Consider the following 12,918-nt stretch of genomic DNA (forward strand, 5'->3'; position numbering starts at 1 on the left):
CGACCTTTTCTCCTATGGCACTTTTGTTGCTTCGGATTATTGGTATGAAACCTACCATAGATATTACGTTTTACAAGGAAAAGCGGACTTGAGATTATATCTGAACAATAGGAGAGCGCTTACCTGCTTAGCATGCGTATTTAAGAAACAGCAGAGTGTATGTATTTAGTGCATCTTGGATTATGCATATCCTTTTAGAAGACGAGATTAACTTTCCTGCTGGAGCCAGTTCATTGATCAAGACTCGTGGCCACTAGTATCAAGTCACGAAATGCGTTCAGTGTTAACAATCGCTTACTATCATAGTTGCCAAGCCAGCCAAGGCTGAGACGCACCAAGCATTTGTACCCAAAACGCGAAATTTGAAAAGCCGCCGACAAGGTAGCAGGTAGCGTTTTTGCGGATACGTACCACGTTGTCGTGCGTTCTTCTAAACTTTATAACCAGAACTCTCTCTCCCACACACACGCACACACTTACACACCATCTAGGCTAGCTAGCAACGAGTAAAAAAAGAGAGGCACATCTTGGCGCACAGTTAATATATACGAATAATGTCGTCTCCGATACAAGAATTCATCGGTAACTTCTTTTTCTAGTTGTATAGAAAGGAGAATTATGTTTTAATCGACTTTCTCTCTCGCTCTTATTAAACGTGTTTGACTCTTCTCTCGGGACGTGTGAACGTATTTGTTGTGGAAATAGACGGTGCATGCAGCCCTTCACGTTATGAGCCAGACTTGGCACTGAACATCGAGATTTGCGAAATGATTAACAAGAAGCAAGCAAATGCGTAAGTGTGGTTTTTCTTGGAATATAGGGCAGTTGACCAGTGATTCAGCCGAAAAGAAAAGAAAAAACTGATAACAAAATAACGTTTCCTGTTGTGGTTCTACATAGTCCTCGAGAAGCAGCCACAAGCATTGTTCAGCATATCAATAGCAAAAACATGAACCAGGCCATGCTTGCACTGACGGTAACAAGAGGGAAAAAGCTAGGAAGGAAGAAAAAGAGTGAAATCGCTTTGTATACTTGTACATGTTTATAATGGTTGGATAATAGCTGCTGGATAATTGCGTCAAGAACTGTGGATACCCCTTCCATTTACAAATCGCCACCAAAGAATTTCTGAACGAACTTGTACGCAAATTTCCTGAACGACCTGCTGTAAGTCAACCAGTATTAGTTTTTCTTTGGGACAAGCGATATTTTAATGATATATGTTAATTGTTTTTTGATCTTTCTAGCCATTCCCAAACCCGGTGATTCAGCGTATTCTGTATATGATCAAGGAATGGAAAGTTGCTTTGGCAGACATGTCTCGGCACAAGGATGATTTGATGCATGTTAAGGATATGTATCGGTTGCTACGATTCAAAGGTACATTGACAGAAAGGGAAAAAGAAAAAGAAAAACGAGAAATTAATTGCCAATTCACTGGATATGTAGGTTATCGCTTCCCAGAACTGAAAGATTCCTCGGTGGCAGCATTGGCACCGTCTCAATCATTGAAATCAGCTGAAGAATTGGAAGAAGAGGACCGTGTGGCACAGTCAGCGGTAAGTGGATCAATGAAACGCTTTAGATGTGTGGACACTATTACTGCTGTTGCTGTTGCTGTTATTGTTTTGGCTGGTTTCTCTAAGCTCCATGTGTGTAACATTGCTTTTTTCTTTCTAATATAAACGTAGAAATTGCAAGAGCTTATTCGAAGAGGACGACCACAAGATCTTGTAGAAGCGAATCAACTTATGAAAGTCATGTCTGGTTATGTAAGAAGACAAAACCATATATACCAATTGGATCGTGAGAGCGGAAGAGAAGGTGTTTATGTAGAATGAGAGGAATACTACGAAAAAGAGAGAGAGAGAGAGAGAGAGAGAAGGGGTTACTAAGTTCCCAAAAAACAAATTATCCAGGATCAACGGCAACGTCCAAATTACAAGCAAAAGTTTGAAGATGAGCTACACAAAATTCAAGAAAAGGTTATTTTGTTGTACGAGATGCTTGAAAATGTACGACCTGGGGAACAGATAGTACGCAATGATACCTTGATGGAACTCAAGAACTCGAGCGCCGGGGCCCAGCCGAAAATTCAAAAGATGATCCAAGAAGAGGAGGACCCTGAAAAAATTGGTAAAGGAAATCAAAATCAGAGAACGAAAAGTTACACACACTCGAATAGAGTGTATATGTGAAGGAAAAAACGTGTTCTACTCTAGTGTAACTAATCTATCAATGATGCTGTTTTACAGAAAACCTATTGACTTTGAACGATATGATCAACAACGCAATGTCTAAGTTTGCCGACGTTGCCAAGGGCTTATACGATACACAATACGAAATCAGTGGAAAGCCGCCCAAACAAACGGATGAAGCAGAGGAACCACGTCAAGCGATCAGCTTGATTGATTTGGATGATGAACCCTCTTCCACGACCTCATCATCGCAACTTCAGCCAAGCAGTGGTACCGCTAAACCGGTCAATGTGCTCGATGAACTCAGCGATATATTTGGTACCAGCGCTTCGATATCGACTCCACCTGCTCAGCAACTACAACAGCAACAACAACCACAACAACCCTCTCAGCAACAACTGATTGATCCGCTTGCATTTTTGACCTCGTCTTCCCCATCACCTGTACACTCGACTTCTTCCTCGCTCGCAGTGCATGCACTTCCTCCTCCTCCTATTGTATCTCCCACCCTGTCGTCATCATCTATGGGTACACCTAGTGCTGCTCATCAACAAACACAAGAAACTTTGCCAGCTCCTGCAAACAACGGCAACACCATCAAACACGATTCAGGTAAAATTTACACTAAAGAAAAGAAAAGCAGTGGGGGAAAGAATGCGCAGTGATGTTTAAAACGGTTGTTAACTCTAATCCATAGTCGAATTGGTAAACAAGAATGGCCTGAAAATCACATTTGAAATTGTCCAAAATGATGCAATCTGGCGCCTCAAAGCTTTCTTTTCCAACCAATCCACAGCACCCATGGAGCAGCTTATGCTGCGGTTGGCTGCACCCAAGGTAACTTGGATCATGAAACGAGTGTCCTTTCGTATAGAATGGTGGTATTAAAAGGTTTGAATTTCTTGTTCGCTGTAGTCAATGCAACTGAAAATGGAGCCACAATCATCTGAAGTGATTCCACCCAAGTCCGAAAATCAAGTAACGCAGAATATTGCATTGCATAACCCAAATAAGGTATTAATTCGACTTTCTGCACACATGGCCCCTTGGCAACAACAAAAAGCTCACCTCTGTAATTTCATCAACAAAAGGAACCTCTGCGGTTGAGGTACAAAGTAACATACCAGCAGTTTGGTGTAGACATGGAACAATCTGGAGATTATCACGCCTAATCAATTAATTAAATATTGGGAAAAGGGGGTAAATCACTTGTGCATCTATTTATTAAAAACACATCTCCTTTGGATAGTCGAATGAATTGAACCGAGATGGAGGAGAGATATGATTTATCAAAGGCTACAATGAACAAGATCAACTATTATTCTCTTTTTATTATGTATGTTATGCGTGCTATGTCATGTGGGGAGAGGAATAAACAAAGGAGGAGTAAAGTGGCGTGTGTGTGTGTGTGTGTGTGTGTGTGAGGGGGGGGAGGCAGAGGTGTATGTATTGTATTTAACACTTTATACACAAAGTTTCTTGAACTCTTCGCGTGGGATCGTTTTTTGGGTGATCTAAGGAAGAAGAAGAAAGACAGCTTAATTGAGTCATGATCCAACATCTAACAATAGCAACAAATACGGCAACTTACTCCCAACCTAGCGCGCATGGCTTTGGGTATGTATTTATTAGGTTTTAATCGGATAGGTTTTCCTTCAGCAAGAGCCTGTCTCTTCTTTTGAGATTTGGTCGGTCGCTTCTTCGGCTGTGCTTTTCCAGAAGCAAAATTCAGTGTAGGCTTGAGTGCAGGTGTCGCTACTGGATTTACAGGTTCTTTTGTAGGCGGTAATCGTGCTTTGATACTGGACAGATATGATGCCTTACCCTAATTCGCCCCAACCAAAGGTGCAAGAGTCAGTATGCATATGTATAAGGGAGAGAGAGAGAGAGAGAGGAATAAAAAGCATAAAAATCAAATCCTTACCAACCACTCGAACTTGTTGTCCGTCTCCCATTTATGGTCTTTCATCACTTTTTCAAATAGGCCGTGAAGCTTGGGATAGTCTGGCTTGTCTTTAAAATCCAAACTGCGCACATACTGAAAATAATGCACAAATTGTTCGGGCATGCCTTCACAGAGTTTTTCTATGCTCGTTTTCTTCTTGAATTTGTAGATTTTGTGGTACTTTTCTTCGTTTGTTTCGGCTTGGATGCCTTGCCACGGTAGCTTCCCTTTGAAGAAATACACCAAACAGTAACCCAGAGACTCGAGATCATCTCGTCTCGATAGCTCTAATAATACAATCCAAGAGTCATAGAAGATAAGAATATGAGCATGGCTCTTGGGATATTCTTTTCCTCAAAAATATCACGACGTATAGAAATTTCCCAATACTTACCGTAGCCTTTGTGAGAATGGAGACTAGCATAGCGCGCGGTACCAACCAGATTCTTACCATCCCTGAATGATATGTGCCTTCGGGTGACCGGGTCTTTGAAGCGTTTGACCAATCCATAATCCACTGCAAAGCATATGTGTTCCTTCTTGCCAAGCCCCATACAGAAATTATCCGGTTTGATATCTCGATGAAGCCATCCCTTTTTATGAATAAATTCGATGCGAGACAGCTTGATGTATGGGTAAAAAAAAAAGAAAAAACAGATAGTTAGAAAAGAATTCATTACACCTGTCGAATCTTAGAATAGCCAACATACCATTTGTTCACCAAGTTGTACGATAGTTTTTAACGAGAATTTCCGACGGCATAAATGGAAAACGTTTTCTAGTGATGCTATAATAACGTAACAATGAGCTATCTTCTTTAGACATGTATACTTTTGCCACAGCTGCTTCCTATTAATCAGGGCATCAAGGCCACAGCAACAACAAAAGAAAATCAGGTATTTTGGCATTCTTTTTGAGGAACTCAAATATGTCAAACTTACGGCCCATCAAATCCATTACCAGGCAGTTGTACCTTCCTTCGACACCATAGTATTTGGGCTGCGGAAAGTAATAAGCTTGGGGACCGTCAAACTCTTTGTATGCATCGTACTCGCGATGCAGCTGACCATCGCAATCAACGTAATTCGTTTCGATTTTGACAGCGAATAGTTCCTGCGTTACAATGTTTTTGGCTGGTGCAGTTATTTTATGTTAGAATCAATGATATTAACATTCAGCCACATTGAAAGAAGACGAACAAAGTGATCAAACAATAATTTAGTAACCATGATCGTTTAGGGAATCATGACCATACCAACAGAAAATCAGTAAGTCTTTCTTACCTATATAGACGTCGCCAAACGATCCACCACCAACTTTGTCCAAAAGTTTGTAGGTGCCATTGATTGTTAGGTCCATGAGGCTATCGTATGTGGACTTGTGGAACAAAAGGCTCAATAGCTTCGTCCGCAGCGATTTTGCTTTGAAACGCCGGCGCATAGGTTTCCGATCTGAGCGCTCTATAGTCTCATACAATAACAAAATTTCCTTAAAACAACAATAATAACAGCAGTAGCGATGACAGCAGTAGTAGTCGCTATTGATAACAAAAAGAGAAAGAAGCACATACGCCCCACTCGAATAATACAACTTTTAGGTTGTGCGTGATCTTATCACACACTCTCTGCTACTACTCTACATAATATTCTTATTAACGAATCAAGTGGGGTTTGTGTTATATGTGTTATGGGAAATAGATTTGGGTTAAGCCCTAAGGTTGCTAACATGTCCAATTCTGGAGATGTCAGTAGGTTTCCGTTGCTATAGTTTCCTTCTTAAAACCACGAGCGGTAGTGTGTCAAAAGGCACTTCTCACTAGTCAGCCAAGATGGACGTTGATGGTGATGTATCACATGGACAATAAGGAGAGGACAGCGAGTTGTGTGTGTGTGTGTGATGTTGCAAATATTCGATGCATGATTTTGGATACTCTCACGCTCGATACGCTGCTGCATGTTGCTCTGAAAGATCACATAACCATGAGGGAGAGAAAAATTGATATGCAGTCAAGCCGAATTAAACCCGCTTTCGATAGAAGGGGAAGGAGCGGCGCCGCTTTCTTTTTTTATTCATGGAATGATTTTGGGCATTGGTGTTGACCTTGTTCACTTGCAGCGAATAGCCTCGCTCGTAGCACGAAGGGGACGGACACCACTTGCCACACGTATACTGAGTCCTCTAGAACTCAAAGAATTTACTCAACGATTTCCTCATGACGACAATGCGATTGATCAACAAGTCATGTACCTTGGATCGCGGTATGTTTATAGATACAAACAACGAAGGGACAGTAGGCAAAAAGAATAAACAACCATTGGATAATCAGTGATACCTTGTCATATATCTCTAAGATTTTTTTATCTATTTGGAAAAAACAAAATCTCTCTCTTTCTTTCTATAGATGGTGTATCAAAGAAGCTGTGTACAAGGCACTTTATCCGATTCACAAACTAGAATGGAAACAAGTGACAGTAGCTAAAAACCAAGGTACGTATCATTGATGATGGCTTCACGTCTCTCTCTTTCTTTCTTAGCATTGGCAAGATAATATTTCTTGAACCTAACTTTTTTGTATGACATTAAACAAAAAGGAAAACCGGTTTTGCACGTGGCGAATGGTGAAGCGTATGGGATCAGACGATCTCATGTTGCATTAAGTCATGATGGCGAGTATGCTATCTCTCAAGTGGTCCTGGAAGGATAGCTCCACAGCTTGAGACAAGGTGAAAGGATTTTTGGCAAGCTTAAGCAAATCATGGAGCAGCCCGGTGGAAGGAAGATTGGGTAGCGCAAAAAAAATAGGTCGTCCCAAATATGGTATGGACGTACATCTACTTGGACAAAAGCATTCCACAGTTACTGCAGTAAAGATAGAAATCATCAAGTGTTAGACTCTAGTGTTACGGATGACTCTAGTATCACGGATGTATTGTTGTATGCTCAACCAGCAACATCAGCATAAACCAAACAAAGACTTTATACGCGAAGCTTGCTGTATTACTCTTTTCTCTGTTGCGATGTTACATCATTATGCGTATGGCGTCATTCTTACTTGCATCAAACGTGGGAGCACGCGTTCATTTCCGTTTCCAGGAAACGGAACTTTTGAATTTGTTGTCATGGAAATAATGTCAAATATTCGAAGCATAATATCACCGTCCAATCTGACTCTCTTTCTTTGGCAAGTCGTTGCTGTTTTGCACTAGATGAAAAAGCCCCTTTCAAATAGTAACCGCGCCCCCAAGCCTAGTGCACACAGCCGCCACTTGTGCTGGCGCCTCATAATGCCACCGATAACAGTTTATCATACTACGGTGTTGTTGCTTCCCTCTCTACCCTTTCCCCGACTGCAGGTTACACAAACGCAGGTCTGTTCGTCAAAGCACAGAATAAAAGAAGCACGACCAGTAGAGTCAGATTGAACCGCACCTGTGGGGAGTGCCTGATCAGGAAGTGCGGCACGACATTGGGTGTGTCGGGGCTCCGCTTCAGCAGTGGCATGTCATGGCTTGGCTGTCTTTATTATTATTTTTCTACGCTGGGTCCTTCCTTGCACTCCATATTCTAGAGTTGTCTTGTAAGTCGTCGCTCCTCCCCCTCCTCTCCTCCGGCGCTTGCTAGTCCACACCCTCTGCGTCTTCTTTACTTGTTTAGCCGCCATATCTTTCCTGCGTCGTTGTCCTGCTTTGCCCCCCTTTCACCCCTACCCTTCCTTCTTTCTCTGCTGGGTGGTACGGTATAAAAAAAAGACTTTAATAAAACAACCGAAAGGGCAGAAGCTGGTCTTTTTAAAGAAACTGAAGGAATCTCAAGTCGGATCAAATTCTTTTTTGCTATTTTTACACGCGACCAGCTAAAAAAAAGACACAGACTGTGTGTTTTTTTTTCTTCTTTACCTTTTCTTCCACTATTACTACTACTACTACTACTATCACTACTACTGTTACGCACACAGCAAAAAAAATAGCAAAATAAGAGAAACGAGAGAGAGGTGCTCAGAAAAACAATATTAACAGCAACGGCATATACAATTCACGCACCTGCCAGAGGCTCCAAGCACTTCATAAATAACGTGTATATCCCATAACACTGATACACAGTACATCCACCTATTGAGCAACAAGGCACTCTCTAAGCAACAAAACAAACCCCTTCTCCCCCACACTTTTTTTTCCTTTTCCCTCTCTTTTATATATACTCTCTTACTCTCTCTCTCTCTTTTTCTTTCTTCCTTCCATATCTTCTGTTTGCCTACGATCGCAGCACCAGACTGCCATGACAAGTAGTAACGAGCTGCCATCTCCCACAGTACCGACATGCTCAAAGTGTCATCAACCTCTTGGTAATCGACTGGTGCGAGCCCTGGATGGCACTTTTCACCCAGAATGTTTCACTTGCATGGTAAGGCCCAGCTTGCATATACATATGTCTTACACAACCCATTATGCATATGTTCAATAAAAATATTATTATTAAACAGGATTGTAATGCGCCGGTCGCAGCCAGGTTCTTCCCATTCACCACCGATGAGGGACAAACATTACCGCTCTGCGAGCGCGATTACTTTAGAAGACTTGGGCTTGTATGCGACAAGTGCAATGAAGCCCTGCGAGGACCCTATATTATTGCACTTGACAAGAAATACCACACCGATCACTTTACATGCAGTGCATGTTCCACCGTGTTTGGCCCTGAAGACTCGTATTATGAACATGATGGCCAGGTCTTTTGCCATTTCCACTATTCAACTCAGTTTGCAGTCAGTTGTGCTGGCTGTCAAATGGCCATCCTCAAGCAATATGTCGAGATTGACCGTAAAGATATTGTCGAGCATTGGCATCCGGAATGCTACATGATTCACAAGGTAATATATATATATATATATGCCCTTTTTATATATATATTAGTGTCGTATTTTTAGCGTGGTGTGGTAATAAGGATAATAATAAATATTGAGTGGAATTAATCATATAATATATTATAGTATTGGAACGTCAGGATCGCTAATCCTTCCTTACGAGACAAGGAGACCATCATCCATCATGGTAAGTTTTACGACTCAGTTTTTGTGCTGGTTCCCCCCTGGGGACCTTTCCTGAAACATATTAATGAAATTGATTACTTTAGAGCTGCTGCCAAAAAATCCAGTGGAACTGGCCGAGAAACAACGGGATATGGAAGAAAAAGTGTATCGTATATGGACAGTGTTATCAGCATTTGAAGGTTATTACCTTTGCTTTTCTTTGAAGGAGGGTTGAAGGGGAAGAGAGAGCGTTTTGCGAAAGAGGGGAAGGAAAGGGTATTTGGAGCAAGCAGGGAAGAGGGGCTCTTTCTTGTACTCTTCTGCTTCTAGCTTTGCCATCCACTGATGGTTTTGGTAGTAGGAGAAAAGAGGATCCATACTACTGTGTATGTTTAGGAAAAACAGTGTTCTCACACACACACACCATTTGAATATGCATGTAGAATCTTCCGCGGTTTGTATTTCGGAGATGTTGCTGCACGTGTCAAACGGTGCCTATGTGGAAGGCATTTGTCTATCGGAGCGGTTCCTGGTCCATGTCGAAGCCTTATTTTCAGGTGTGGATGAACTTGACAAGATACATCACGAATATGACCAAGGAGGTAAATAACCAGGATGATTGTTTTAGTTTGCTCAGTACATGCAGAACGCTAACACAGTTGCTCTTGTTGCTGAATATACAGAATTCAAGTACACACGAGAAGCGAAGATGCTGTGTAAAAAAATCATCAACTTTTTCTCATTGCTTTCGCGGACTCAAGAAATGAAGCGACTCGGCATTACACAAGAGTTGCTGTCTTTAGTCACTGGCTTAGCACATTACCTTAAAATATTGATTCGGGTGGCGCTGACAACTGCTCTGCGACTGGTAATGAGTTAATAGTATTTAGCGGCGAAAAGGCTTGTTAACTCTAATACTTTGATAACAGGAACTGGTGCTGGGTCGTCCAGTTGCCGTGTCACGTCTGCTGGCCAAGTTGATGGAAGTTGCAGGAAAGGAAGGCCATAGTCGAGACAGCCAGCGTCTGGTGAAAGCAAAGCAATCATCCGACCTGTGTCACGTATGTCGAATTACGGTGGAGGACCAATGTGTCAAATATGGCGAGTTACGGTGGCACATTAACTGCTTCAACTGTCGCCAGTGCAAAAGGCCGCTCGCTCGCGAGTTCCGCAATGCCACGTTCAGTTCAGCATCCCAATCCGCCTTGTGTTCATCTTGTGCAGGCGTACACGAGTCCGAAGTGCCGACCCCGTTTGAATATGTCAGCAAACTCACACAATTTGCCTATCTGCTGCGTGTAGCATTGAGCCGTCTTTGCAATTTCTTGCAGATCACTGGTAAGGAAACAAGAAAAGAAACTTTGGATACAGATATCATGAAGGCTTGGAGGACTCATTCAACCCTTGTTGTATGTGATATGTGATATGTGATATATGCGTTGTTGCTGTCTGATAGACAGTCAGCTATCGTCTGTTGACTTTTCAATCAAAACCAAACCTTATTTGCCAAAGGATGTGCCTCCCACCAAAGAGGTGTCGGCATCGCCCACGACCATGCAACAATCCAAGTTTCCTACATCACCTGTGGACGAGAAACAAATCAACACGCCTGCGTATCCGACGCATATCACCGATGTCAAGAACGTTCCAGCCACAAACCTCAACCGAAAAGTGTCACGGTCATTTAAAACAGCCAAACGATCGACGATTCTCGGCAATGTCTACAACACAACGCAAAAGACGACTCCCATCTCCGAGGAAGACGAAGATAATACCCGCTCGGGGGTTCCAGCACGCGAGTCGAGTCTGAGTGGACCACGCCTGGACCAACACAAGAACTTGCCGCCTCTGCCGCAAGAACAGGACGAGGGAGGAGATGGTGGCGGTGAGGATTATCGCAGCAAGGGTATCCGCCTTGAGGACGTGCCAGACTTTGCAAAGAAGGTGACGGATCGGCCTAGCAGACATCAGCACACACCATCCACATTGGGAACCCACATCAACGTCAGTGCAACCACTGGCAAACCCCGAGTGTATCTGTCGGAACTTTCAGCACTGCAGGATATGATCATTCGGCACGTGGCGGTGGTGCACATTGAGCCCTATGTCCGCGAGCACTTTTCGTTGAGCGAGCTGCTGAACTTGATTGAAACCAAAAAGGTGTCCATCTGGGGCAAGTTTTTCACGTCGATAATGCATGGCGGAGGCAAAAAGCAGATCAAGGCAAAGGAAGACGGCACGTTTGGCGTTCCTTTAGATTTGCTCACTGAACGCACTGGGGTTGAGTCCAATTTGGGCGCATCGCCTTCTCCTGTGCGCGTTGCCGCATTTATCGATGACTCTGTTACTGCTATGCGCCAAATGGGTAATGCTTCTTTTTCCATACTTACCAGTATCGACCTTGCATGTATGCGGTGATCCTTCCTAACACTCTTCTGCTCTCCTGTACACTTTAGACATGTCGGTGGAAGGCATTTTCCGAAAGAACGGTAACATCCGAAGACTTAAGGATCTGACAGAACAGCTTGACAGAAATCCACAAGACGTCGATCTATTTGCCCAGCCGTCAATCCAAATTGCAGCTCTCTTGAAAAAGTTCTTGCGTGAGCTGCCCGATCCACTTATGACATACAAGCTGCATGGCTTGTTTACATGCGCATTAAAGCTGAGTGACACGACTGCGTGCAAGCGTGTGCTGCAATTAGCATACTGCATGCTACCACGCGTCAACCGCGACGCTCTTGAAGTGTTGTTTTTGTTTTTCCGCTGGGTTGCCTCGTTCTCGCATGTGACGACCGACGTGGGCAGCCGTATGGATATACCCAACCTTGCGCGTGTGATTGCACCGAATATCCTGACGACCAACTCCAAAGATCCACTCAAAGACGACTCGTTCACCTCGATCAGCGTGGTTGAAATGATGCTCGAGTCGTTTGACGAGTTTTGCATGGTGCCCGAAGACTTGGAACCGTTCCTGCAAGACCCGAAATTCAAGGAGGGCAAGCCCACCGACTTGTCGTCCAAGGACTTTTTAAAGAAGGTAGAGCAAATGATGAAGCACAGTAATGCGTCGTCTGCATCGTCGCCCGTATCCACTATGTCATCCGCTTCTACGGCTACCTCTGCCACTGCAAACTCGTCCGTCAACGATGTCCGCTTCCTCGAAGTCCAGCAGCAGCAGCATCAGTATCAGCAGCATTCACCCACGTCCATTTACGCACAACAAGGCTATTTACCCTATCCTAACCAGCATCCTTCGTCTGACTTCCGGCCGAATCAACTTTCCATGCGACAATCAAGCTTGAATGCTGCTGCAGGTCAACCGCCGTTGAAATAAATCATTTGCTGCTCCGTTTCATCTAATATATTGCATTTCTATCTATACAACACCACCATGCACTTGCCACATGCGACCTCCTCCTTCCTCAAACACCACATACATACACACACGCACGCACGTACACGCGTAACAAAAAAGAAAAGCACCACTCCTCAACCATATCATCTTGTGGAAAATAAGCGAAGGAAAGAGGTACAACCTCTCTCGCTCTCTTCTCCCGCATCTAGCTTATCTATTATTTATTCCCCCCTCCTCTGCCACACGTCCCACACACACGCACACACACACACGCGCGCGCCTTAATTTGTTCTTTTTTCTGTCTCTCTGTCTGTCTCTCTCTCTCTCTGCTGAATAAAGAAATGCGTCTTTTTTTGTGTTTTATCAATTTAATAATATAATAATCACACATAAG

At 43.3% G+C, this 12,918-nt stretch overlaps 4 protein-coding genes across 4 annotated transcripts; 3 read left to right on the forward strand and 1 right to left on the reverse strand.

The window, feature by feature from the left end:
- Positions 1-410: 410 nt before the first annotated feature.
- Positions 411-3,670, forward strand: BDB00DRAFT_841941 (uncharacterized protein). Its single transcript, XM_053124852.1, has 12 exons — positions 411-537; positions 600-793; positions 901-976; positions 1,063-1,167; positions 1,248-1,380; positions 1,450-1,559; positions 1,692-1,772; positions 1,920-2,136; positions 2,256-2,810; positions 2,896-3,035; positions 3,114-3,212; positions 3,290-3,670. Exons 2-12 carry the CDS (start codon positions 768-770, stop codon positions 3,368-3,370), a joined length of 1,623 nt encoding a protein of 540 aa, XP_052975936.1. The 5' UTR covers positions 411-537; positions 600-767; the 3' UTR covers positions 3,371-3,670.
- On the reverse strand, positions 3,632-5,676 carry BDB00DRAFT_841951 (kinase-like domain-containing protein). The gene is made up of 7 exons (XM_053124853.1): positions 5,427-5,676; positions 5,085-5,276; positions 4,854-4,930; positions 4,538-4,766; positions 4,123-4,430; positions 3,790-4,023; positions 3,632-3,712 (listed from the first exon to the last, which is right to left on the reverse strand). Exons 1-7 carry the CDS (start codon positions 5,581-5,583, stop codon positions 3,662-3,664), a joined length of 1,248 nt encoding a protein of 415 aa, XP_052975937.1. The 5' UTR covers positions 5,584-5,676; the 3' UTR covers positions 3,632-3,661.
- A 543-nt stretch (positions 5,677-6,219) lies between these two features.
- On the forward strand, positions 6,220-6,847 carry BDB00DRAFT_876107 (4'-phosphopantetheinyl transferase; the record flags this gene model as incomplete). The annotated part of the gene is made up of 3 exons (XM_053127440.1): positions 6,220-6,401; positions 6,545-6,630; positions 6,735-6,847. The coding sequence occupies 3 exons, from the start codon at positions 6,220-6,222 to the stop codon at positions 6,845-6,847; spliced, it is 381 nt and encodes a 126-aa protein (XP_052975938.1).
- A 1,140-nt stretch (positions 6,848-7,987) lies between these two features.
- BDB00DRAFT_841957 (uncharacterized protein) lies at positions 7,988-12,896 on the forward strand. Its single transcript, XM_053124854.1, has 9 exons — positions 7,988-8,544; positions 8,624-9,007; positions 9,128-9,188; positions 9,271-9,366; positions 9,610-9,768; positions 9,850-10,034; positions 10,096-10,504; positions 10,623-11,531; positions 11,623-12,896. The coding sequence occupies exons 1-9, from the start codon at positions 8,419-8,421 to the stop codon at positions 12,501-12,503; spliced, it is 3,210 nt and encodes a 1,069-aa protein (XP_052975939.1). The 5' UTR covers positions 7,988-8,418; the 3' UTR covers positions 12,504-12,896.
- The last annotated feature ends 22 nt before the right edge of the window (positions 12,897-12,918 follow it).

Source organism: Zychaea mexicana (assembly GCF_025766255.1).
Source record: "Zychaea mexicana strain RSA 1403 chromosome Unknown BDB00scaffold_83, whole genome shotgun sequence".
NCBI lineage: Eukaryota > Fungi > Mucoromycota > Mucoromycetes > Mucorales > Lichtheimiaceae > Zychaea > Zychaea mexicana.

What these genes read in the sequence shown, in the direction of transcription:
- BDB00DRAFT_841941 (XM_053124852.1), top strand. Translation starts at nt 768, where the DNA reads ATGATTAACAAGAAGCAAGCAAATGC. An exon ending in ACCGTGTGGCACAGTCAGCG is followed by an intron (nt 1,560 to 1,691) that starts GTAAGTGGATCA and finishes ATATAAACGTAG; the next exon opens with AAATTGCAAGAGCTTATTCG. An exon ending in TGCGGTTGGCTGCACCCAAG is followed by an intron (nt 3,036 to 3,113) that starts GTAACTTGGATC and finishes TGTTCGCTGTAG; the next exon opens with TCAATGCAACTGAAAATGGA.
- BDB00DRAFT_841951 (XM_053124853.1), bottom strand. Translation starts at nt 5,583, where the DNA reads ATGCGCCGGCGTTTCAAAGCAAAATCGCTGCGGACGAAGCTATTGAGC. An exon ending in CCATTCTCACAAAGGCTACG is followed by an intron (nt 4,431 to 4,537) that starts GTAAGTATTGGG and finishes TTGTATTATTAG; the next exon opens with AGCTATCGAGACGAGATGAT. An exon ending in ACAACAAGTTCGAGTGGTTG is followed by an intron (nt 4,024 to 4,122) that starts GTAAGGATTTGA and finishes GGGGCGAATTAG; the next exon opens with GGTAAGGCATCATATCTGTC.
- BDB00DRAFT_841957 (XM_053124854.1), top strand. Translation starts at nt 8,419, where the DNA reads ATGACAAGTAGTAACGAGCTGCCATCTCCCACAGTACCGACATGCTCA. An exon ending in CAATTTCTTGCAGATCACTG is followed by an intron (nt 10,505 to 10,622) that starts GTAAGGAAACAA and finishes GCTGTCTGATAG; the next exon opens with ACAGTCAGCTATCGTCTGTT. An exon ending in TACTGCTATGCGCCAAATGG is followed by an intron (nt 11,532 to 11,622) that starts GTAATGCTTCTT and finishes TGTACACTTTAG; the next exon opens with ACATGTCGGTGGAAGGCATT.